The 26739-nt window shown below is 44.1% G+C and overlaps 1 protein-coding gene across 2 annotated transcripts in view; it reads right to left on the bottom strand.

Annotated features, from left to right (window-relative positions):
• ARRB1 (arrestin beta 1) overlaps positions 1–26739 on the bottom strand; it is a 74600-nt gene that overhangs the window by 29885 nt on the left and 17976 nt on the right. For both annotated transcript variants that reach the window (XM_087895716.1, XM_087895715.1), the window contains exon 2: positions 1612–1642. In XM_087895716.1, coding sequence (XP_087751842.1) covers positions 1612–1642 — 31 coding nt within the window. The remainder of the gene's footprint in view (positions 1–1611; positions 1643–26739) is intronic.

Below are 26739 nucleotides of genomic sequence, written 5' to 3'. Positions count from 1 at the left end.
ACGGCAGGGGAGAAGAATAATAAACTTTATTGTCATTGTATGTGTATACACAGTATACCCACACAACGAAATTCACTTAACACCCAAAGACCAGGTCCCACACACATAACAATCCCCAAACACACTCCCATCCACCACAATTCCCCACCCCTAAACCACCCAAACATCCACACAACAGACCAAGAAATGCTGTCCAACCGCTCACGGATGGTGGCCCTTTAGTTCATGGTTGAGTGCAATGATAGCTCTGGGATAAAAACCATTCAGAAGACGTGTGGTCCGAGTTTTAATTCTTCTGTATCTTCTGCCAGAAGGCAACAGTCCAAAAAGATTGTGAGCAGGATGGGAAGAGTCTCTGAGAATGTTACGCAACTTCCTCAAACAGCGAGATGCGAAGATGTCGTCCAGGGCTGGTAGCTGGAGTCCGATGATATTCTGGGCAGTTTTAATGATTCTCTGTAGAGCTTTTTTGTCCGCTACAGAGCTGCTCCCATACCATGCAAAAATGCCGTATGTCAGGACACTCTCAATGGTGCTGCTATAGTAGGACAGAAGTAGATGCTGAGATAGATTTATCTTCCTGAGCATTCTCAGGAAGTACAGCCTCTTCTGTGCCTTCTTCACAAGCATGTTAGCACAAGAAGGAAGGAAGGAAGGAAGGAAGGAAGGAAGGAAGGAAGGAAGGAAGGAAAGAAAATTGGAGGAAGGGATGGAGGGAGAAGGAAAAAAGGAAAGGAGGAAGGAAGGAAGGAAGGAAGGAAGGAAAATTGGAGGAAGGGATGGAGGGAGAAGGAAAAAAGGAAAGGAGGAAGGAAGGAAGGAAGGAAGGAAAATTGGAGGGAGGGATGGAGGGAGAAGGAAAGAAGGAAAGGCAGAAGGAAGGAAGGAAGGAAGGAAGGAAAATTGGAGGGAGGGATGGAGGGAGAAGGAAAGAAGGAAAGGCAGAAGGAAGGAAGGAAGGAAGGAAGGAAGGAAGGAAGGAAGGAAGGAAGGAAGGAAGGAAGGAAGGAAGGATCAAACTCTTCGGTGTGGGCAGGTTTTGCAGCTTGCATTTGGGTTCAAAAGTTTAGATTTTTGGCTGATTTCCTAGTATTCCTCCAAGGTGGTCTTCTGGGCCTGATCCCACCAGCTTTGGAAATGTCTTCAGCCAGTAGAACATCACTTGAACGCAGCTTCAGCAAAGTGGCCCCATAACACAGTGCAGCACACCATTTGCAGAATGCGAAATACAATAGGTATGTGGAATATGGGCCTAGTGCAGCTGGCTAGGGAATTCTGGGAAATGAAGTTCATCCATGCTGGCTGGGGAATTCTGGGAGTCAAAATTCACCCATGCTGGCTGGGGCATTCTGGGAATTGAAGTCTATCTATGCTGGCTGGTGGATTCTGGGAGTTAGTTCATCCATGCTGGCTGGGGAATTCTGGGAACCGAAGTCCACAAGTCTTAAAGTTGCCAAGTTTGGAGAGCCCTGATTTTAAAGTGTTGCAGCTGGATTAGAGTTTCCTTTTTTTCGTCTTCTTTTATTAAATACCTCCCCATCCCTGGATTATCTGGCCTGCCAGTTTCTATCACCCCCAAATCCTGGAAAATGAACCAAGGGGGTCTCTTACCTTGGCATTGGGACTGGCTTTCTTGAACACTCTGCAAAAGAAAAAGATGAAAAAAAGCTGAGCGGAACAGAATGCATCTCACTCTGAATTCAAAAGCTGTTACCCGCCACGTCGGGTAACCCCAATGCTCCCCGCCATGCGAGAAATCCTATGCACCCATGTCTTTCATTAATTTGTTATACAAATGTATACGCTGCCTAAAATCATACCTAAATGGCTCCAAGAGGCTTACGATATTAAAAATCCACAATATGGGTAGTCCTCAACTTCCAACCACAAGTGAGCCCAAAGTTTATGTTGTTAAGTGAGACATTTGTTAGTAACTCAGCTGTTAAGTGAGTCTGGCTTCCCCAATGACTTCAGAAGGTCGCAAAAGGGAATCACGTGACCCTGGGACGCTGTGACTGACTGTCGTAAATATGAGTCCATTGCCAAGCATCTGAATGTTGATTACATGACGATGGGGGATGCTGCAGTGGTCATAAGTGTGAAAAACAGTCATAAGTCACTTTTTTCAGTGATGTTCTAACTTTGGACGGTCACTAAATGAATTGTTGTAAGTCAAGGACTACCTGTAACAGAATAACAGAGTTGGAAGGGACCTTGGAGCTCATTTAGTCCAACCCCTTGCTCAAGCAGGGAACCCTATACCAGTGGTCGGAGCACCCACAACTTCTGGTGGCAAGCAGTTCCGCGGGTTAATTGTTCTCACTGTCAGGAAGTTTCTCCACAGCATTCTCGGGCAGGAAGGCTGGCCCATGTTGCACTGCCTGTTTGGTCTGGATTCAGCATTTTCCTACTTCCAAGCCTCTGGCAGAGGTTGAGAGGAAACAAAATTGACTCCGACCTGTTCCAAAATGGAACAAAAGAAAACCATGCTACAAAGTGCAGGTCCATTAAATAAAAGAATAATAAGGATGAATTATTAAAGATTAATCCCTATAACGGATGTACACAGGAAGTTGAAATGTGTTTTGGGGAGGGGGGATTAATTTGTCTAGGTTAATGAAAAGAAGGGCCAGAGGACACATGAGAGCAGCCTTGCAATATTTGAGGGGCTGCCACAAAGAAGAGTTGGGGGTCAAATTATTCTCCAAAGCCCCTGACGGCAGGAGAAGAAGCAACGGATGGAAACTCATCAAGGAGAGAAGCAACCTGGAACTCAGGAGAAACTTCCTGACAGGGAGGACAATTAACCAGTGGAACAGCTTGCCACCAGAAGTTGTGGGTGCTCTATCACTGGAGGTTTTGAAGAAGAGATTAGACAACCATTGGTCTGAAATGGTGTAGGGTCTTCTGCCTGAGCAGAGGGTTGGACTAGAAGACCTCCAAGGTCCCTTCCAACTCTGTTATTCTGTTATTTTGTTATTCTGTTAATTTCTGGCCCTGACTGGGTTTCCATGGGAAGTGAAGATCCCACTGAGAAGTTGTGATCCTGGGGCTTCCCGGATGCGTCCTCCCAGGTGAACAAAACTCCACTCCTGCGTTCACACAACTTGTTTTTTGCCCTCAATCCAGGTGAACAAAATCTACGCGGCTCCCAGAGCTCTGACCAGCTTCCGAAAGTGCTTAAAATGTGCGAATTGGGGGAAAAGATTTGAGTTTCCTTCTTTACAGGAAAAACTATATAGAAGCTTTTAATTTTCTCCCCCCTCTCTTTTTTTATCTTTCTCTTTCTTTTCTCTTGCTTTGCTTTGCTTTACCTCTGCCACAACACTTTCAAATTCTGTCCTGTCCTGTCCTGTCCTAATTCTGTTCTATTCTGTTTTATTCTGTCCTGTTCTGATTCTATTCTGTCCTGTCCTGTCCTAATTTTGTTCTATTCTGTTCTGTCCTGTCCTAATTCTCTGTTCTGTTCTGTCTTGTTCTGATTCTGTTCTGTCCTGTCCTAATTCTCCATTCTATTCTGTTCTGTCCTGTCCCATCCTAATTCTATTCTGTCCTATCTTGTCCTAATTCTGCTCTATTCTGTTCTGTCCTGTCCTAATTCTCTGTCCTGTCCTGTTCTGTCCTGTTCTAATTCTATTCTGTCCTGTCCTGTCCTGTCCTGTCCTAATTCTGTTCTATTCTGTTCTGTCCTGTCCTAATTCTCTGTTCTGTTCTGTCTTGTTCTGATTCTATTCTGTCCTGTACTAATTCTCCGTTCTATTCTGTTCTGTCCTGCCCTGTTCTAATTCTATTCTGTCCTGTCTTGTCCTAATTCTGCTCTATTCTGTTCTGTCCTGTCCTAATTCTCTGTTCTGTTCTGACCTGTCCTGTCCTGTCCTGTTCTAATTCTATTCTGTCCTGTCTTGTCCTAATTCTGCTCTATTCTGTTCTGTCCTGTCCTAATTCTCTGTCCTGTCCTGTTCTGTCCTGTTCTAATTCTATTCTGTCCTGTCCTGTCCTGTCCTAATTCTTTGTTCTATTCTGTTCTGTTCTGACCTGTCCTGTTCTAATTCTATTCTTTTCTGTCCTGTCCTGTCCTGTCCTAATTCTGTTCTATTCTGTTCTGTCCTGTCCTAATTCTCTGTTCTGTTCTGTCTTGTTCTGATTCTATTCTGTCCTGTACTAATTCTCCGTTCTATTCTGTTCTGTCCTGCCCTGTTCTAATTCTATTCTGTCCTGTCTTGTCCTAATTCTGCTCTATTCTGTTCTGTCCTGTCCTAATTCTCTGTTCTGTTCTGTTCTGACCTGTCCTGTCCTGTCCTGTTCTAATTCTATTCTGTCCTGTCTTGTCCTAATTCTGCTCTATTCTGTTCTGTCCTGTCCTAATTCTTTGTTCTATTCTGTCCTGTTCTGACCTGTCCTGTTCTGTCCTGTTCTAATTCTATTCTGTCCTGTCCTGTCCTAATTCTGTTCTGTCCTGTCCTATCTTAATTCTATTCTATTCTGTTCTAATTCTATTCTTTTCTGTCTAGTCCTGTTCTAATTCTGTCCTGTCCTGTCCTATTCCTATCCTAATTTTGTTCTGTTCTGTTTTGTTCTGTTCCATTCCGTTCCATCCCTGATTCCAATTCTAATTAATTCTAATTCTAATTCTAATTCTAATTCTAATTCTAATTCTAATTCTAATTCTAATAATTCTAATTCCATTCTATTCTATTCCTTCCTCAACGGTTGCTAAACGAGGAGCCGGTCCGGTATGTTACCACCATAGTCTGCATCCGATTACACTATATATACCCGTCACTTCTAATCAAAGGAGAGCTATTTATAAATTCCTGGAAAAGAGACCAACTTGCTGTAAGGCGTCTCTCTGCTCATTAACATTCCTGCAGTTCTTTTCCCAGGGAAAAGGAAGAAAAAGTGGGTTTCTTCAAAAACAGCAGATGAATCTCTCCCACGGCTCTTTCCAAGACCTCCGAAACGGCGGCCCTGGGGCAGCACCGGGGCATTGATTTAAGCAGTCCTCAAGTTACGACCGTAATGGAACCTGGGCATCATGGGTCATAACTTGTGACGGTCGTAAATCAGGTGACATACCCCCCCGTGACCAACCTAATATTACTATCTTTTATTCCCCCCCAGCGGTCATTAAGCGAACCCCCACAGTCGTTAAGCAAGCCAGTGGGCCACTACAGGAACGGTTTTGGCAAAATCAGAAATTAATGCCAATTTTCAGCAAAATGTGGTCGCAGGACTAGAAAAGTTCGTAAAAAACCCAATCCGGTTGCCGCGTGTTCGAAATGCGGTCATGTGACTAGGGAGGAACGACTGCCGGACATTTGAATCAGGTCATAAGTACAGGTAGTCCTCGACTTACAACGGTCCACTTAGTGACCGTTCCACGTTAAAACGTCGCTGAAAAAAAGGGACTTATAGCCACCGTTTTTCACACTTACGACAGTTGAAGCATCCCCGTGCTCACATGATCAAAATTCGGACCCTTGGCAACTGACTCACATTTATGACGGTCGCAGCTTCCCTGGGGGTCACGTGATCCCCTTTTGTGACCTTTTGACGAGCAAAGCCAATGGGGAAGCCAGATTCACTTAACAACCGTGTTACTCACTTAACAACCAAAGTGATTCACTTAACAAACACAGCAAGAAAATGGGGCCAAACTCACTTAACAAATTTCTCACTTAGCAACATAAATGTTGGGCTCAATTGTGGTCGTAGGTTGAGGACTCACCTGTACATGTAGGCGGGACCGTTGTAACTTGAAATGGTTGCTAAGCAATTGGTCGTAAGTCAAGGATTAACTGCGGACTGTTGTGCAAGTCCTACCTTTTGAGGAAGGGCCAAAGACCTCTGAGTTTGTGTCAAAGGGGGTAAAGCTTGCCTGGACTCCTGTTTGTCCCTGGACCTTTGGAGGGGCTGTGGGAATTGGGTTGCATTATTTCAAGTGTCCACTAGGTGGCAGCAAACAGAGGCAGAAAATGCTGCTTCCTGCTGCCCTCTTTTGGTGAACGGCTGTGGTGCAGCTCAGATTTTTTGAGCAACTTTTGATGAGATTGGTGACTATTGGCGGTTTTCCAATTTGCGTTAAGCCTGCCGTACCCCCATTGCATCATCCCCCTGGTCACGTGACAAAAAATTCAAACGCTTGGCAACTGGCCCGTACTTACGACGGTTACAGGGTCCCAAGGTCACACGATCCCTTTTTGCGACCTTCTGACAAGGGGAGGGGGGAGGAAGCCAGATTCACTTAACAACCGTGTGACTAACCTAAGAACTGCTGTGATTCGCTTAGCAACGGTGGCAAGAAGGGTCGCAAAATGTGGCAAAACCCGACTTACCCATCGCATTTAGCAACAGCGCTCAGACTTACATGCTGCCGCGCCATAGAAGCAGATTCACCGGACAGCAAGGCAAGCTAAATCTCACTTAACAACCGTCTCATTTAGCCACAGGAATTTTGGGGCTCAATTGTGGTCATAAATCGAGGACCACCTGTTAACAGAGTTGGAAGGGACCCTGGAGGTCTTCTAGTCCAGCCCCCTGCTCAAGCAGGAGACCCCTATGTACCGTTCCGGACAAACATCTGTTCAAATGTCTTCTTTAAAAACCTCCAGTTTTTGCAAAGCCTTGGAGAATCCAGAAAAAGAGGTGAAGGGGAGGGGGCTGCAGAAATTAACCCCCCCATCCTCAACCCTGCTGCCTACCCCGACCCATGTCAGCCCCCCCCCTCCTCCTCCTGTGCCCCACTCTGCTTTGCACCAAAAATAAAACAGCCCCTTCCTCTCCCAATGGAGAGAAAGCGAGAGCAGCAGATGCCACTTTACGCACCGAGGTTGGCGGGGGTCCCCGTTGCCACGGCAACGGAAGGGAATGAAGATTGCCCGCCCGTGGGGGTACCGCCGTCTTACGGCACGGCGGCTTGCCTCTTTTCTCTTATGGGCTACCCGGCCCTCCCGCAGGGCAGAAAATGGGTCGGGGGGGGGAGAACTCATCAACTTTCCCGTTGCAGGAGCTGCACCTGTGGTGCATCGGGCCTGAGGATCTCTGCGGTTGCAATCCTAAAACATTTGGGGAGGGAGGGAGGGAGGGATGGAGAGAAGAGGTGGGGGGGAAGGGGACCCTGCTTCTGCAGCGGGGCACGAAAAATCAAATGGGTGCCATGGAGGCTTTCCACACACCCCCTTTCAAATGCCCAATTTTTATTTATTTTTTAATTTGATTTATATGCCGCCCTTCTCCAGAGACTCAGGGCGGCTTATAATGAGTTAAGCAACAGCCTTCATCCTTTTGTATATTTTATACAAAATCAGCTTATTGCCCCCACAATCCGGGTCCTCAATTTACCCACCTTAGAAAGGATGGAAGGCTGAGTCAACCTTGAGCCTGGGGAGATTCGAACTTACAGTAATTGCAGGCAGCTGGTGTTAATCACAATGCTATCAGTCTGCTGAGCCATTGATTTTGGAGCAAAGGAAGAAGTGGCTGAAAGGTGACCCCCCCTCCCCCTCACCGCCCCCCAGGATGATTTCACTGGATCATAAAAATGGGAATAAAGAAAAAATAATAATTATACGCAGTCCTCGACTTACGGTCACAACTGAGTGTGACATTTCCGTTGCTAAGCAAGAGGGTTTGTTAAGTAAATGATCGTTTCCAAATCCCCAAATCCTTGGCAAGAAGGATGCCCAGTGCAACCTTTGCTGATTGTGTTAGTGCGTCTTTTTGTGTGTGTATGTATAAACAATAGACGACGTCAACCCAATACTGAAATTCTTCACAATTTGCAAGCTGGAAGGCTGCCAAGCACCAAGATAAAAGAAATCTTCTGGGGAACAAATTATATATGTATGTATGTATGTATGTATGTATGTATGTATTTCTCTTTAGCCAGGTTCTTCCTACGTAAACCAAGATTTTTATGCAGATTTTTACGTAGGAAGAACCTGGCTAAAGAGAAATATAATTTCACATAAAGCCTACAAAAAGGAAAGAAAACACACACACACACACACACACATATATATAATTCATTCAGATCTCGGGTGTCTTCTGCTTGTGTTCCCTTTATTTTTTTGAGCAGGATAGATAGATAGATAGATAAATAGATAGATAGATAGATAAGAAATGATAGATGATAGATAGATCTATAGATATAGATAGATAGATAGATAAGATAAATGATAGATAGATAGATAGATAAGATAAATGATAGTTAGATGATAGATAGATAGATAGATAGGATGGAAGATAGAAAGATAGATAGATAGATAGATAGATAGGAAGATAGATAGATAGATAGATAGATAAGAAATGATAGATGATAGAATTTGTTGCAGTTCCTACGTTAGTCACACCGTCGTTAAGTGAATCTGGCTTCCCCCGTTCACTTTGCCTGTCAGAAGGTCGCAAAAGCGGATATCCCACGACCCTGGGAGACGCCGCCGCCGTCATAAATACAGGCATAATCTTTCAAGATGGCTACTTAGGGTACAGCTAGTCCTCCACTTACGGCCATTCAGGTAGTGGCGGTTCGAAGTTACGACGCCACTGAAAAAAGTAACTTATGGCCTTCGTTCGCACGTCAAGGACTACCTGTGATTAGAGACAAGGTCAATTTGAGAAGGAATCAAAAGCTCAGAGAACTCTTTGACCCCGAGGAAGAGGAGGATGCGGAAGTCCCGTGGCTTGTGAAGAAGGTTGTGTCAAGAAGGTTGTGTGGCTTGTGAAGGAGGTTGTGTTCATTACAGGGTGGATAAAAATCAATGATTTAAAAATTTTTTTTTTTAAAAAATCAGGTTTTTTTATTTAAATCAGATTTTTTTGATTTAAATCAGATTTTTTTGATTTTTATCGAATTTATTTCAATAAAAAACTTTGGGGTACAAATCTATCGTAAGATAGTTTTCTATTTAAGATATATAAATGATTTAGTTTATTCAGCATGAAATGGAGCTTAGTTATGTAGCAGGAGGCTGTATATTCTGCAACACTGGGACTATCGGTGAGTCAACGGCGGGTCAAAGGAGGAGCAAAGATGACAGTTGCTCTTTAAAAATTATGATTTAAATCGAGTTGATTTAAATCAAGTCTTTTTACTAGGGATTTAAATCATGATTTAAATTGTGATTTAAATCGACTCGATTTAAATCAAATCCACCCTGGTTCATCACAAGCAACAAACAGGTTCCAAGTCCGAGAATCGGCAGAGAAAGGCAGAGAGAAGATCCCTGCGCACCAGCTAGCCTCCTCTCCCCCCCCTTCCCTTTCTCCCGAAATCTCATTTAGCGCTTCATTTTCCTCTGCCCTCCCCTTCGCAAAACCTCTGGGAAATTATCCGCCGCTAAAGGAGAGATCTGGGAAGCGGATATAAACAAAGCCCTGATGAGAAAAGGCTGTAATCTCTCTCTTGTTTTAAGGCTTTTCTCCCCAGGGGAAAAACGTCCATCCGGTACTTGAACTCAGTCTGTCATTTCTCCGTTTTCAGAATGGGGTGGGGTGGGGTGGGGGATGAGGGTCTCTCCCTGGCCAGCCCTGCCAGGAAATGCCAGACCCCGAATCTGACATCGTTTGCAGGCCTGCCTCCGAAATACAGGCAGTCCTCGGCTGACGACCAAGATGGAGCCCAAAATTTCTCTTGTTAAGTGAGACCATTGTTAGACACGGTATAGGGTCTCTTGCTTGAGCAGGGGGTTGGACTAGATGACCTACAAGGTCCCTTCCAGCTCTGTTATTCTATTCTATTCTATTCTATTCCGTTCCTCTTCTCTTCTATTCTCTTCTATTCCGTTCCTCTTCTCTTCTATTCTCTTCTATTCTGTTCCTCTTCTCTTCCCTTCCCTTCCCTTCCCTTCCCTTCCCTTCCCTTCCCTTCCCTTCCATTCTATTCTATTTTCTCTTCTCTTCTTCTTTTCTTTTCTTTCCTTTCCTTTCCTTTTTTCTTTCTTTCTTTCTTTTTCTTCTTTTCTTTTCTTTTCTTTTCTTTTCTCCTCTCCTCTTTTCTTTTCTTTTCTTCTCTTTTCTTCTTTCCTTTCCTTCTTTCCTTTCCTTTCCTTTCCTTTCCTTTCCTTTCCTTTCCTTTCCTTTCCTTTCCTTTCCTTTCCTTTCCTTTCCTTTCCTTTCCTTTCCTTTCCTTTCCTTCTCTTCTCTTCTCTTCTCTTCTCTTCTCTTCTCTTCTCTTCTCTTCTCTTCTCTTCCTATATTCCGTTCTGTTCTGCTCTGCTCTACTCCTCTATATTCTATTCCGACAAGCAAATTCCATGGGGGAAGCCGGATTCATTTAACGACCACAAGATTCACTTAACAACTGCAGTGTTTTGCTCAACCACCGTGGCCCAAAAGATCACAAAATCAGGCGTTAAGATCATCACTTAACCGCCACCTTGCTTAGCCATGGAAAATCTGTTCCCAAATGCAGTCATAAATCAAGGACTATCTGTATTTGCAGACTGATTTTCTTCTTCTTCTTCTTTTTTTTTGCAAAACTGTTTGGCAAAGCCGGCTGGGGAATTCTGGGAAATTGAAACCCTGCCTCTCCCGAGTCGCCAAGATTAAAAAAAAAAAACTTGCTTTACGAGAAGGACCATGATAGAAAGTTCCCCTCTCGTAACCCAGTTTGTGGCTCGCATTTTATTCTGCTTTACTTTCAAATCAACTTCTTCTGCTTTGGAATCCTGTTTGTGCCATTTTATTTACGAGTTCTTATTTAGGCTCCTTTGCTGTTATCTCCGATTTTCAGGAATCTTTGGAGGGTTTTTTTTTTCTTTCATTCCCGCCGTGGATGTTTTAATTGCAAGTTTCTTTATCCGGAGGTGGCAATCTCTAAACCGCGTGAATCTTTTATCGATTCGACAGCCGCAGACAAGCAGCCAGAAGGAATGAATAAATAAAGAGATGAAAAACCATCGGCCTGAACGGAAACCGGCTTCTGATTCATCACCACTTGGGGAAGAAAAAAAAAAAAGAATATGAAATGGCCACTTTGAATCGGAATCTGGCAGACACGGGACACGGGAGAGGAGAGGCCTGGGACAAATGAAAGGATGGAGTTCAGGAGCGTTAATTCAGAAAGCTTGCAGCAGACAAGAATGAACTGATAATGTTACCTAGTTGGGGCATGAAATGTCTGCAAGGAAACAGCCAAACTCAAGAGAGCACAAAGGATCCCACAGTCCCTTTCCTCCTCTTCCTCCTCCTCCTCTTCTCTTCCTCCTCCTCCTCTTCCTCCTCCTCTCCTCTTCCTCCTCCTCTTCCTCTTCCTCCTCTCCTCCTCCTCCTCTTCCTCCTCCTCCTCCTCTTCTTCCTCTTCTTCCTCCTCTTCCTTTTCCTCCTCCTCTTCCTCTTCCTCCTCCTCCTCCTCCTCCTCTCCTCCTCCTCCTCTCCTCCTCCTCCTCTTCTTCCTCTTCCTCTTCTTCCTCTTCCTCCTCCTCCTCTTCCTCCTCCTCTTCCTCCTCCTCCTCTCCTCCTCTTCCTCCTCCTCTTCCTCTTCTTCCTCCTCCTCCTCTTCCTCTTCCTCCTCCTCCTCCTCTCCTCCTCCTCTTCCTCCTCCTCCTCCTCTTCCTCCTCCTCCACAAACTCCACTCCCATCACTGATTATGTTACCTAGTTGGGGCATGAAATGTCTGCAAGGAAACCATCAAGCTCAGATACCAAAAATCCAACCCTCCTCCTCTCCACAAGCCCCACTCCCTTCTAGCACTGATGATGTTACCTAGTTTGGTAATAAAACACCTGCAAGAAAAGCACCAAGGACCCTACAGACCTCCTCCTTCTCCTCCTCCTCCCAGCAAACCTCAATCCCTTCCAGCACTGATGACGTTACCTAGTTGGGTCATGAAACGTCTGCAAGAAAACCACCGAGCTCAGAGAGCACCAAGTAGCCAACAATCCTCCTTCTCCTCCTCTCCCTTTCCAGCACTGATGATGTTCCCTAGTTGGGTCATGAAACGTCTGCAAGAAAACAACTATGCCCAGAGAGCACCGAGGACTCCACATCCCCCTTCCTCCTCTTTCCTGCAAACCCCCTCTCTTTTAGCACTGATCATGTTCTGTAGTTGGGTTGTAAAATGTTTATAAGGAAACATGCAAGCTCAGGGAGCACTAAGGACCCCCCAGTCTTCCTCCTCCTCTTCCTCCTCCTCCTCCCCTCTTCTTCTGCACAATCCCCCCTCCTTTCTAGCTCTGATGTTTGTTTGTTTATTTATTTATTTATTTATTTATTTATTTATTTATTTATTTATTTATTTATTTATTTATTTATTTATTTATTTATTTATTTATTTATTTATTTATTGTATTTATTGGTTCGATTTATATGCCGCCCTTCTCCGGAGACTCAGGGGGACTTACAATGCGTTAAGCAATAGCCTTCATACTTTTGTATATACCTGCTTAGTAGAGCTTTTGCCCCCCCTGCCCCAAGCGGTGTTCTTTTTTATACAAAGTCAGCTTATTGCCCCCACAATCCGGGTCCTCAATTTACCTACCTCGGAAGGATGGAAGGCTGAGTCAACCTTGAGCCTGGTGAGATTCGAACTCGCAGTAATCGCAGGCAGCTGGCAGCTAAGTGCTACTTAACAGCACTTTAGTCCGCTGCGCTACCAAGGCTCCTTAAGATGTGAGAAGGTTGTGAACCTTCTCACCTCTTCATCTGAACATCGGAAGAGCCTCCTTCTCTGCAACCAAGTTTAAAACCGTTTTTTTTTTTTACTAGCTGAATTTTAACGCCTCCGATTTCTTTCGGGGAGGGAGCTGCTTTCTGCTTTTCCAGCCAAAGCTGATCAGGATAGATCGCCCTGCCAAAAAAGAACCCAGGCGTTAAGATAAACAGAAACTACCGGCGCGTCCATCTGTAAAATCCGAAACCTTCCAAGCGGTTCAGGAGACCAGCAGAAAGAGTATCTTCAAGAACGTCAAGCAGAGAATAAAATAAATGTCCCAGGTTTTTCCCCCACCCCCATCCCCTTTTATCAATTCCGTTTCAAAACGGCAACTGAACTTCTTGAGAAGTTTGAACCTGATGGAGTTAGGAGTCATAGAATCATTGGGCTGGAGGAGACCCCTGGAGGTCTTCTAGTCCAACCCAGGAGACTAGGCGCATGATGCTCTCGGTGGGTACCACTTTTTTCTTCAACACCCAGGAGGACCTCAGTGTTCACTACCAAAGGAGCCTTGGTAGTACAGTGGTCTAAAGCACCCTGTTATTAAGACCAGCTGCCTGCAATTACTGCAAGTTCGAATCCCGCCAGGCTCAAGGTCGACTCAGCTTTCCATCCTTTCTAAGGTGGGTGAAATGAGGACCCAGTTTGTGGGGGCAATAAACTGACTTTGTATAAAATATACAAAAGGATGAAGGCTATTGCTTAACGCATTGTAAGCCGCCCTGAGTCTCCGGAGAAGGGCGGCATATAAATCGAACCAATAAATAAATAAATAAATAAATAAATAAACAAACAAACAAACAAACAAATAAATAAATAAATAAATAAATAAATCTAAGATCATGGCATCCGGCCCTCTCAATTCTTGAGCCTGGATAGCTCAACAGACTAAAAGCCTGTTATTAACATTCAGCTGCCTGCAATTACTGAAGGGTTCGAATCTCGCCAAGGCTCAAGGTTGACTCAGCCTTCCATCCTTTCTAAGGTAGGTGAAATGAGGACCCAGTTTGTGGGGGCAATAAGCTGACTTTGTATAAAATATACAAAAGGATGAAGGCTATTGCTTAACGCATTGTAAGCCGCCCTGAGTCTCCGGAGAAGGGCGGCATATAAATCAAATTTAAAAAATAAATAAATTCTGTGTTGTTGGACCTCCTGAGCCTCCCTCTGAACTGCAGCCCCCGCTCTTCCACTCCAAAAGCCCCCGGAGTCCCTGCACCGATTGGCTGGCTGCGAATTGTCCTGGGCGGCCAAAAGCCCGACGCAAACTGTACTTCGATGAATGGGCCGTGGCGAAGGGACTGGGACGGAGGGGCCGTGGCCGATGTGCCAGGGCGAAAGACTGGAGGAGGGCCAGCCGAGGAGAAAACTTTGTGGCTAATAACGCAGAGGCGAAAACCTTAAGGAGAAACAGGCAAGGCGAAGGGGTTGTAGGGATTCTCACGAACCATTTGCATCACTCAGGTGAGACCCTGAGGGCACAGGTAAGCCTCCAAGTGGCCTCAAGGACTCCCTAAAAGGATGCAAATGACCAGCTGCCTGCAAGGAGTATCAATCCTTCCCTTCCCCACCATCCAGTCAGAACTGAAGAAGCTTCCTGGAGGAGAAGCGAAATGTCTTCAAAGAAAAAATCAGAAAATCCAGTTGCCTCCTGAAAAAAGCATCTTTGAGTCATCTTGGGAATATCTTCTGAGAGTTGAAAAGAAAGACTAAAGGGATGTTATACAGGCAGCCACGACCACAACGGAGCCTAACATTTCTGTCGTTGAGTGGGACATTTGCTAAGTGAGTTTTGCCCCTTTTTACGACCTTTCTTGCCACCGTTGTTAAGTGAATCCATGCAATTGTTCAGTTAGTAACGCCGTTGTTAAGGAAATCCGGCTTCCCCGTCGACTTCGCTCGTCAGGTGGTCGCAAAAGGGGATCACGTGACTCCGGGACTCTGCGACCGTCATAAATATGAGTCCAAGCTTCTGAAATTTGATCACTGTGACCACGAGGATGCTGCACCGGTCGTAAGTGTGAAAAACGCTCGCTTTTCTCACTTTTAAGTCGCTTTTCTCAATTCCGTTGAAACTCCGAGCGGTCACTAAACAAATTGTTGTACGTCAAGGACAACCTGTCTGCACCCTGCTTTCTTTCTTTCTTTCTTTCTTTCTTTCTTTCTTTCTTTCTTTCTTTCTTTCTTTCTTTCTTTCTTTATTTATTTATTTATTTATTTATTTATTTATTTATCAAATTTCTATACTGCCCTATTCCCAGAGAACTCAGGGCGGTGAACAGCCAAGATAAAATACAGATAATACAAACATTAAAAGTCCCTTAAAATTATTAAATATTTTGGCCGAAACACAGATTAAAACACCCAATTTATAAAACAAATCAAACGATTTAAAAAATTTAAAAGAGGAGAGTTAGGCCAGGCCGGCCTGCTGAAATAAAAAAGTTTTGAGAGCACGACGAAACGTGCGCAGATCCGGGATCCTCCGTATCTCCGGGGGGAGCTCGTTCCAGATGGCGGGTGCCCCCACAGAGAAGGCCCTCCCCCTGGGGGCCGCCAGTTGACACTGTTTGGCCGACGGCACCCTGAGGTGCCCCTCTCTATGGGAGCGTACTGGTCGGTGAGAGGCTACTGGTGGCAGAAGGCGGTCTCGTAGATACCCCGGTCCGATGCCATGGAGCGCTCTAAAGGTGGTAACCAAAACCTTGAAGCGCACCCGGAAGACCACCGGGAGCCAGTGCAGCTCGCGCAGAAGGGGGGGGTCACATGGGAGCGCCACGTCGCTCCCATAACCACCCGCGCGGCCGCGTTCTGGACCAGCTGGAGCCTCCGGGTGCTCCTCAAGGGGAGCCCCATGTAGAGAGCATTGCAGTAGTCCAAGCGGGAAGTAACGAGAGCATGAGTGACCGTATTTAACGAGTCCCGATCCAGAAAGGGACGCTTTGAATTGACCAATTTAAAAAGCAGGATAAAAATTAAATGTGTGGGGAAAAAAATAATTAAATACCTGCGTTCTCTCTATTCCCCCCCCAACCCCCTTGTTTTAATTCCTTTGTCTTCCTATTTTTTCCCACTCCTGTTCTTGCAATTCTTTTGATGGGTCTATGTGGGCGGATAGCTTAACGGGGAAGTATATTCAGCTGCCTCGATTTTAAATTAGATATTGGAGGATTGAAAGCCACACAATCTGCACAATTATCTATCTGCCTGGCTCGCCTCGAAGTTATTTTCATTTTTAGCAGGCACCTCCCAGGCTGCCCTGCTAGCTGATTAATCCGCGGAATGGGTGCAATTAATGGGGAGGGAGGCAGAATTTGCTTTAATTGATGATTTAAGCAGAAACATTCCCTGTGGTTTTTTTTTTTCTCCCTCCCCCATACCAACTATTTCAATGTGACGGCGAAAATAACAACACACATCTTTTTTTCGTTAGGGTGGTTGCGAAAATGACAAATTTTGGGAAAAGAAAGATTTTAGATCTCACTTCATCGATCAATTGGAATTTCTCAATCCGGAATTTCTCCTTGGGGTGAAGGACATTCATTTCATGTATGGATAGTCCTTGATTTAAAACGCTTCGCTTAACGACCAAAGTTACAATGCTGAAAAAAAGTGACTTAGTGGCCATATCTTATCTTATACAATTAATCAAATTCAAATTCAAATTTGCTGAGTGGCGCAGCAGACTAATGCTACTGTTAAAGTAGTATTTAGCTTCCAGCTGCCTGCAATTACTGCGAGTTCAATTCTCACCAGGCTCAAGGTCGACTCAGCTTTCCATCCTTTCTAAGGTAGGTAAAATGAGGACCCAGATTGTGGGGGCAATAAGCTGACTTTGTATAAATATACAAAAGTATGAAGGCTATTGCTTAACGCATTGTAAGCCGCCCTGAGTCTCTGGAGAAGGGCGGCATATAAATAAAAATAAATAAATAAATAAAAAATACATTTTACTCAATTACAGTTTTTGCCAAAATCTTTTCTCCCCCTTTTTAAAATCATGTCTCAATATTTCTATGCTTGCTTACATAAACAACATCTTCATTTGCCCTTTAAATTCTAATTATTGCTATTTATTCGTATTTGTTCTCTTTTATTCTTTAAACAATTCATTCTTTATCTTAATATCTTTATATTTGTTTGGGGTTGGCTTTCTTCCCTTTCATCTTTTTTATTGTACAGCAATCTTTCTCCTCAAATCTACCACCTCTCTCTTTTCTTTCCTTCTTACTTTCTCTTCCTCCCCCTCTTCTTCTCCTCCCTACTTCCTCTTCCTTTCTCCTTCTCCTCCTCTCTTCCTCCCTCTCTTACCCTCACTCCTACTCTAATTTTCTTCCCTTCCTTCCTCCCTTCTCTTCCTTCCCTCTCTCTCCATCCTTCTTCCATCTCTCTTCTCCTTCCTTCATCCCTCTCTATTGCTGTATTCATTTTCAATTTTATATTTTCCACTATGGAGTCCCTGTATAACTGTCACCCTTAGCAATGGAAATTTGGGGCTCCATTGCGGTTGTAAGTCGAGGACTTCTTGTATAGCATGAGTAGAGGATTAGTAAACCACGAGTAACTGTGCTGCCAACTCCTGGCTTAAGAGTAGAGTAGCGGTATTGGATTTACAGTCAACCCTTTTCTCTCTGTCCCTTACCTATTATGATGTTACATATTATTGTACCAATTGTTTTATTCTACGCACTGCACTTAGTTAGAAATGCCTAATAAATAAATTATGGCTGTTAGCAAGGCCGAGAGAACAGGAGCGGAGGGCAGAAGAGGACAAATTTTATTTATTTAAAGTCCACTGTGGATTTCCCTGCTCCCACCCCTGTCAAAAACACAACGTTTGGTGCTAAGGAAGTTGTGAAACGATGGCAATTACACAGGCACAAAGTATAAAGTTTAAAAAAAAAAACACATCACTTTTTACTGATAGTAGAAAAATACTTTCCCCTTTTAGGTCTTTCATCATTCCAAACTGAGTGAAAAGGCTGAACTGAAAAAGGCCGCTAATATTTATTTATTTTTTATATATTTATTTTTTTTAAATTTGATTTATATGCCGCCCTTCTCCGGAGACTCAGGGCGGCTTACAATGGGTTAAGCAATAGCCTTCATACTTTTGTATATTTATACAAAGTCAGCTTTTCTTTCTTTCTTTCTTTCTTTCTTTCTTTCTTTCTTTCTTTCTTTCTTTCTTTCTTTCTTTCCTTCCTTCTTTCTCTTTCTCTTTCTTTTTTTTTTTTTTTAATTTGATTTATATGCCGCCCTTCTCTGGAGACTCAGGGCGGCTTACAATGCGTTAAGCAATAGCCTTCATTCTTTTATATATTTTATACAAAGTCATCTTATTACCCCCACAATCTGGGTCCTCAATTTACCCACCTTAGAAAGGATGGAAGGCTGAGTCAACCTTGAGCCTGGGGAGATTCGAACTTACAGTAATTGCAGACAGCTGGTGTTAATCACAGTGCTTTAGTCTGCTGCGCTACCAGAGCTCCCATTTTTTTACCAGCCAGCTTGAAATACGCTGAAGGCAAGGGGCAAGGGTGTGGTCCTTGACTTATGACCGATTGCTTAGCGTCACAGCTTTCTGCAAAAGGAGCTGCGGAAATACTGTGCCTAAAGGTTAAATAAAGGGACTCATCCTTTGGGTGCGGGGGGGGGGGGAAGAGGAGAGGCTGGGTGGGGAGGGGGAATAAAAGGATGGAGGTCAGGAGCAAATTAATTCAGGAAGATACCAATAGGCAAGAATGAACTGATGATGTTACCCAGCTGGGTCATGAAACGTCTGGAAGAAAAGAACCCAGCTGAGAAAGGATCCAGCACCAAGGATCTGACAGTCATTCTCCTCCTCCTCCTCCTCCTCCTCCTCCTCTGCCTCATCTGACAGTCATTCTCCTCCTCCTCCTCCTCCTCCTCCCCACTCCCTTCTAGAACTGAAAGTGTTACCTAATTGGGTCACCCAATAGCTAAGGTGGGACTAGAACTCCCTGTCTCCTGGTGATTGGCTCAAGGTCACCCAGCCCTCTTCTTTCATGGCTCAGGCAGGACTTGAACTCATGGTCTATCTGCTTTCTAGCGTGGTGCTTTAACCACTAGACCAAACTGACTGTCCAGTGATCGGCTAGTAAACCAATTTTAATTTTATTCCTGTATAATATATATATTTTCTGAGGTTTTCACGGGTGTTTGTATGTAGGTCTTTGGTTATTTGGGTTTTCTCCCGTGTAAAATTGGAGGTTTCTTGGCAACATTTCGACGAAGTCTCATTCGTCGTCTTCAGGCTGGTGTTCTCGGCTTCGTGCTTCTAGGAGCAATGTGTGATCGCAGCTGTTTCTTCCTTTTAACTGCCAGTGGGGGTGTGAACTGATTGGGTGGGAGCTTGGCTGTGTTCTGATTGGGCGGAGGTGTGTTCTGATTGGTTGGGTGTTTGGCTGTGCTCTGATTGGCTGGGTGTTTGGCTGTGCTCTGATTGGCTGGGTGTGTGTTCTGTTTAGGTGGGGGCTTGGTTGTGCTCGGGTTAGTCTGAGTAGCAGGGGGATTTGAGCTGGTGAGCTGTGCTGCTGTGTTGCAATTTTACGCGGGAGAAAACCCGAATAACCAAAGACCTACATATATATATATATATATAATTTGATTTATATTCCGCCCTTCTCCGGAGACTCAGGGCGGCTTACAGTGCGTTAAGCAATAGCCTTCATACTTTTGTATATTTATACAAAGTCAGCTTATTGCCCCCACAAACTGGGTGCTCAATTTATTTTAAGATGATGCCCTTGAGGCCTCTTTCTCTCCAGCTTATCTTCACTACAACACACCAGCTGATTTCTAGGCCCCCTCAATAAGACAGATTCAGGAGATTATATATATATATATTTAAAAAAGAGTATTTATCTTTGCAAGGAGAAAATGAAGGCAGAGCTGGGAAGAATTTTTTTCTGCTCAAAACGCTGACTTGCCTCCTTCCAGAAACTTTTGTTCCACGCCACATGCATAGCAACCTGCATTGTTTTTAAGACTGCTGCAATGTAATTTTAATCACAGTTTTAATTGCCATAAACTCCCTTGAGTGCTGTTCGTTATATTAATTTCCGGGGTGGGAAGGGAAAGGATGTAAATTTAAATAAAGTAATATTAAAGGAAAGCTCCACTTGCTGCCAGTTTACCAGCCCGGCTCGTTGCTGAATTTGCAGGCAGTCAAACGCTCCTTTCCTTCTTTGCAGACCAGGGAGAGAGCTCAGTTTTTCAGATTAAAAGCTGGGGAATGGGTACGTGAGGAAGTACAAAGGAGGACTGGGGTCACAATTGGTTGGGAATTGTGGTATTCTCTCAGCTTGGTGGTTTTCGTGCAGACATTTCCTGACCCAACAAGGTAACATTATCAGTGCTAGAAGGGAGTGGGGTTTGTGGAATGGAGGCGGAGGAGGAGAAAGAAAGGAGGAAGAGAATGGAGCGAGGAAGAGGAGGAGGAGGAAAGAGGAAGAGAAGGAAGAGGGGAAAGGAAGAAGGAAGAGGAGGAAGAGGGGAAAAGGAGGAGGAGGAGGAAAAAGGAAGGCGGCGGAGGAGAAAGAAAGGAGGAAGAAGAGAAGGAGGGAAGAGAATGGAGCGAGGAAGAGAAGGAGGAGGAAGAGGGGAAAGGAAGAAGGAAGAGGAGGAAGAGGAGAAAAGGAGGAGGAAAAAGGAAGGAGGCAGAGGAGAAAGAAAGAAGGGAGGAAGAAGAGAAGGAGGGAAGAGAATGGAGCAAGGAAGAGAAGGAGGAGGAAGAGAAGGAAGAGGGGAAAGGAAGGAAGAAGAGGAGGAAGAGGAGAAAAGGAGGAGAAGAAGGAGGAAAAAGGAAGGCGGCAGAGGAGAAAGAAGGGAGGAAGAGGAAGATAACTGAGGGATGCTCGTTGTTCTCTGAGCTGGGTTGTTTCCTTGCAGACGTTTCATTAGCCGACTAGGTAACATGATCAGTTTCGAAGGAGTGAGGGATATGTTTCCTGTTCATATACGATAGGTTCCCCTGCCAGTATTGGTGTGAGTGTGGTTTTCTTCTTAGTTCATTGATTGGGGTATTCTGGTTTGTCTGGTGTCAATCCCTGCTTATCTGTGTATCGGCTGCTGGAGAGGATTTGTTCCGGCCTTTTTGTTTCCTTTTTAGCCTTTTCATTTATTCTTTTGCATGGCGGGTAAATGTGGTTTACCTCTACGTGCCTGTTGATGGCTGATTTGTCAGAATGCCAGGCCTAGTCCAGGAATTCCCCAGCGTTTTTGGGCACAGCTTGGTCTAGGAGGCTCCCAGTTGCCCTTCTGAAATTATGGCTGAGCCTGTCCCTATGTTGTGAAATTAAAAGAGTTTTCATCCCGTCTTCTGACTGCTAGTTGGTGTTGCTGGATGCGCTCGGTTAATCTTCTCCCTGCTTGTCCCACACAGTGGCTGTTACGGTCCTTGCACTGTACGGAGTAGGTGGCTCCTGTTTTTCTTTCTGGGGCTGCTGGGTCTTGTGGTCCTCTTAGGATGGGTTGAAGGGCTTGAGTTGGTTTGCGTGCTGCGTTAATGCCATGCGGTTGTAATCGTTTTGAGATTTTCCAAAGAACGGGAGAGCGGATGTTCGCAGCAACACATTATCATTTGCATAATGACGTCAATGATGCAAATTATGAAAGAAGGCGATTTGCATCTGTTGCATGGCTTAAAGATGCGTCTTTCCCATGTTTTAATCTGCTGTGAAGTCTGTTCTGCTCCCAATTCATAACTTGCTTTTTTCAGCCTTCTGGATGGGCTGCTGTTGTGTAACAGGGCTCTGACAAAGACCACACACACACTCACTCACACACACACGTGCACAAACACACACACACACCTTTTGCCTTGTAGAGGTGGATTCCTTGGAACTGAGTTGCAGAGTTATGGTTCTGCAAGTGGACAAGGAGGGAGGCAGTGGCTGAGAAAAGGGGGAGAGGGGAGAGGGAAGGAAAGGGAAGGAAATGGGGAAGGAAAAGAAAAGAAAGGAAAGAAAGGGAAAGGAAAGGAAAGGAGGGTGTATGGAGGAAGGGAGGGAGGAAGGAAAGAAAGGGAAAGGAAAGGAAGAGGGAAGGAAAGAAAAAGAAAAAAAGAAAGAAAAGAAAGGAAAAAAGGAAAGGAAAGGAAAGGAAAGGAAAGGAAAGGAGGGTGTATGGAGGAAGAGAGGGAGGAAGGAAAGAAGGAAAGAAAGGGAAAGGAAAGGAAGAGGGAAGGAAAGGAAAAGAAAGGAAAAGAAAGAAAATAAAGGAGAGAAAGGAAAGGAAAGGAAAGGAAAAGAAAGGAAAGGAAAGGAAAGGAAAGGAAAGGAAAAGAGGGTGTATGGAGGAAGGGAGGGAGGAAAGAAGGAAAGAAAGAAAGGGAAAGGAAAGGAAGAGGGAAGGAAAGGAAAAGAAAGGAAAAGAAAGAAAATAAAGGAGAGAAAGGAAAGGAAAGGAAAGGAAAAGAAAGGAAAGGAAAGGAAAGGAAAGGAAAAGAGGGTGTATGGAGGAAGGGAGGGAGGAAAGAAGGAAAGAAAGAAAGGGAAAGGAAAGGAAGAGGGAAGGAAAGAAAAGAAAGAAAAGGAAAGGAAAGGAAAGGAAAGGAAGAGAGGAAGTACAGAGGAAGGGAGGGAGGGAGGAAGGAAGGGAAGAAAGGGGAGAGGGAGGAAGGAAAGATAGAAAGATTGGGGAAGAGAAGGGGAGAAAGGGAGCAAAGAAAGAAGGAAGGAATTGAGGAAGTGAAGGGAAGGGAAGGGGGAGGAAGGACTGAGAAGGAAAAAGAAGAGAAGGGGAGAGAAAGATGGAAAGAAAGAAAGGAGGGAGGGAAGAGGAGGGGAGAGGAGAGGGGCACCGGGCATATCTGGATCCCTTCTCTCAGCACCAGGCACATCATCCCAGGAGGGCACAGGTGCGAAAACAACCTGCTCTTTGCAAATCTTGTAACTAGAAAGCACCTTTTCCGATTCAGTGCCAAGAAGGAAACTTTGTGCAATGTATTCCACCCCTTGCCCCCCCCCACCCCCGAGGGAAGGCCAAGTTGGAAAATGTCCTTAACCGGCAGGAAAAGCTACTATAACCCACCCACCCGCACAGAGGCCCAGAGCAAACGCCTTGCTCCATCGACAGCGGGGAAAACACCGGGAGGGCAGGGCGTCCTGACCTCGGTTGGGCTGCTAACACACTGACCGTTGTGTCAGTGTGTTAGCTGTTGCGTATCAGCCGTTGTGTATCAAGAACATCTCTCAGCCTTTTATGCTGGAAATCAGCCCATAAAATGCTGGAAACAGTCAAACAAATAGGAGGAGAGTTGGAGGAGATCGAGGAAATATTCTGAAATCAACTAAATAGTTGGTGTTCTGGAGGGGATTAAGTTGAGAATTAATCAAATAGAACAAGCTGGAAGATAGTTAAATATTAGAGGGAGATATAGTGGAAAATATATTAAAAGTTGGAGTAAATAAAATATGCCTTTGTGAGAAATCTGTGTAATATGTAAAATCTGTGTAAAAACTAAGATAAACTGATTTGAGAATAAGGGTCAAAGGATTAAAATTAGACAAAATATTGTTTTATAAAATATAATAAAAACAGAGTGGTATTGAATTGAAACTAAGAATAAATGGTGATAAAATTGTAAGGTAAACACTTAACAAGAGGCTAGAATATTGTAAAAATGATTTTGATATGATTTGTATAAGATATAAGGTAAAGAAGAATAAAGATATGTTTAGAATTGTTATGCAGATGTAAAAATGAGTGAAAGTGAGTTTGAAACTAATTTTGGATAGATATAATGGATTTATATAGATGAAAATGTGAAATTTGAGGTAAAATTGGTTTTTTCTTAAGTTTTGAATTTCTTTTTTATCTTCTTTTTTTGTTTGTTTATAAAAGATATAATGGAAATTGTGAATTGAACCCGTGAAAGGAATGTAAGGGTGGTAACCATCTATGACCGGATCGAGATTTTTGCTCTTGAAAGTTATGTTTTTATGTTTAAATTTGAAAAAATAAATAAAAAATATTTACAAAAAAAAAAAAAAAGAACATCTCTCAGCCCACAGGAATCAGATGCTTTGAGGTTCAGGATCGCTGTGGATTTTCTCTTGGGATTCAGGAAAAACAAAAAAAAAATTGGGGGAGGGGAGGAGGGAGGGCTGCAACAAGGAAAAAGTGGGTTTATTTGGAAAATCCAAACAGAGGCAGCAAAATCATGCTTTTTTTAAAAAAAACACACACACACACAAAGCGGAAATCAAGGCAGATGGCGTTTGCGGAAAACAAGACTCGGAGCCAAAGCGGGGAGGACGGAGGCCTTTCGTGACCCCTCGGGGTGGGTCGGGAAAGGGTGGGCGGCGTTTTTAAGCAGGGTGGGGAAGAGGAAAGGAAAAATGGGGCTGGCTGGCTTTTCGTGCAGAAGGAAGAAAAGTCGAAGAAGGATCTTGCACCGAGAGGTCTCCCCGTGCTGCATTGCAGTCTTGGCCAGCGCGGACTACAATCTGCATCATCCACAGCCGGCTGAGCCAAGATTTAGCCTTGGCAATGAGGGCCCATGAGTCATCCATTGTTATATATAACAATATATATATATATATTACAGATGGTCTTAAAGAAAGAATGTAAACAAAGGAAGGAAGGAAGGAAGGAAAATTGCTTGCAAAGAAGAAAAAGTCCGGAGTATAAACAGTGGAACGGGACTAAAGTCAACAAGGGGTCGAAAATAGGAAAATTTCCCCTTTTTCCCAAGGTCGTAGTTCGTTCCTTTTGAAAATCACCGGATGCATCCTCTCGCTTTTCCCAAAGAACTGGAAATCCTTGTGAAGTTTTAAACGGAAGACAATTGGCTCGCCCAGCATCACCATCTAAAGCTACAAACTATTGTTATGAGGAACTGAAGGCCGAAGAACATGCTAGAAATCTCATTTCCCCCCCCCCGAGTTTTAAGCCTCTGCAGGAAGAAGGGTGTAAATTCTGGGTGTGGGGCAAAGCATCATCCAGAAATGGTTTCTAATCAGAACTGAATCTGGGGTCAGAGGTTTGCATTCATACGGCTGAATGCGACGATAAAAGGAACCATCTGCTAAATACACAGATGAGGTAGTGAGGATGATGATGGCCAAAGCAGGGAGACCCAGGTTAGTGGGCCCACTGAACAAAGCAATGAGGACATAAATATGATGATGATGATGATGACGACGACGATGATGTCCATTCAGTCGTGTCCGACTCTTGGCAATCCTGTGGGCCAGCTCTCTCCACATTTTCTGATCTTCCACTACTTCTATGAGGTTTTAGGTCCACTAAATCATGCCAAGGATGTCAACAGGTCCCTGGTCCATTCACTTCCAACCTGTCAACATTGTGGTGAACTCAGCTGTTGGTCTATTTAGCCACACAGCTACCCTCTTTCCCCTAAAATAAGACATCCCCTGATAATAAGCCCAATTGGGCTTTTGAGCGCATGCACTAAAATAAGCCCTCTCCGAAAATATTTAAACCCATCTGCAGCCGGTCCCCGCCATTTCCTCTGATTTCCTCCATGCACCCCAAAATAATAATCATTGCTTAATGCATTGTAAGCCACCCTGAGTCTCCGGAGAAGGGCGGCATATAAATCGAACTAATAAATAAATAATAAATAAGACCTCCCCCAAAATAAGGCCAAGTGCTTATTTCGGGGTTCAAACAAATTTAAGACTGGGTCTTATTTTCAGGGAAACACGGTAGAAGAAGATGATCTCACAAAAAAGAGGTTGAGACTTTGGAAAAAGCGCAGAGAAGAGAGAGCAACTAAGATGATTAAAGGCCTGGAGACTGAAACATATGAAGAATGGCTGCAGGATTTGGGTTTGGCCAGTTTAAAGAAAAGAAGGACTGGGGGGACGGACGAACAGGATAGCATCTTCTAGTATTTGAGGGGCTGCCCCAAAGAAGAGGGGGCTCAAACTATTCTCCAAAGCACCTGAAGGCAGGAGAAGAAGCAAAGGATGGAAACTTATCAAGGAGAGAAGCAACCTGGAACGAAGGAGGAATTTCCTGACAGTGAGGACAATTAATCAGTGGAACCCGAATAGAATAGAATAGAATGAAATAGAATAGAATGGAATAGAATAGAATGGAATGGAATGGAATTTTATTGGCCAAGTGTGATTGGACATACAAGGAATTTGTCTTTGGTGCATACGCTCTCAGTGTATATAAAAGAAAAGATACGTTTGTCAAGAGTCATAACGTACAACACTTAATGATAGTCATAGATAGATAGATAGATAGATAGATAGATAGATGATAGATAGATAGATAGATAGATAGATAGATAGATAGATAGATAGAATTCTTTATTGGCCAAGTGTGATTGGACACACAGGGAATTTGTCTTTGGTGCATAGGCTCTCAGTGTACATAAAAGAAAAGATACATCCGTCAAGAATCATAAGGTGCAACACTTAATGATAGTCATAGGGTTAGGGTTAAGCAATCGAATCATACAAGGAAACAATATCAATATAAATCGTAAGGATGCAAGGAACAAGGTTACAGTCATACAGTCATAAGTGGGAGGAGATGGGCGGTGGGAACGATGAGAAGATTAATAGTAGTGCAGACTTAGTGAATAGTTTGACAGTGTTGAGGGAATTATTAGTTTAGCAGAGTGATGGCGTTCGGGAAAAAACTGTCCTTGTGGCTAGTAGTTCTGGTGTGCAGTGCTCTATAACGTCTTTTTGAGGGTAGGAGTTGAAACAGTTGATGTCCAGGATGCGAGGGGTCTGTAGATATTTTCCCAGCCCTTTTAAATCCAGAGAAACAAGATAACATTCACACGCAGCTCAGATACACACCTTCCTAATTCGCAGGAGTATAAGAGAGGGAAGGAAGTGCAGCAACAATCAGATTTGCAAGATGCAAGTAGAGCCCATCTCAATAAAAATAGTTTTAGCCTTCCCGTGGAGTTCACACCGACATGATACGGGAGTGAAGACGTTAAGGGCTTCGGAATCTAAGATTCCCCTCCATAGAGAGAGAAGCATCTTCACACAGCTCATCTAACCAGGGTCAAATTTGATTATCAGGTTAATGAAAGTTTGCATAATGGACAACACACTAAACCTTG

Source organism: Pantherophis guttatus, chromosome 5 (assembly GCF_059756535.1).
Source record: "Pantherophis guttatus breed Tessera chromosome 5, ASM5975653v1, whole genome shotgun sequence".
Classification (NCBI taxonomy): domain Eukaryota; kingdom Metazoa; phylum Chordata; class Lepidosauria; order Squamata; family Colubridae; genus Pantherophis; species Pantherophis guttatus.
The sequence above is the reverse complement of the archived record's forward strand: the minus strand, read 5'-3'. Positions and strand labels throughout refer to the sequence as shown.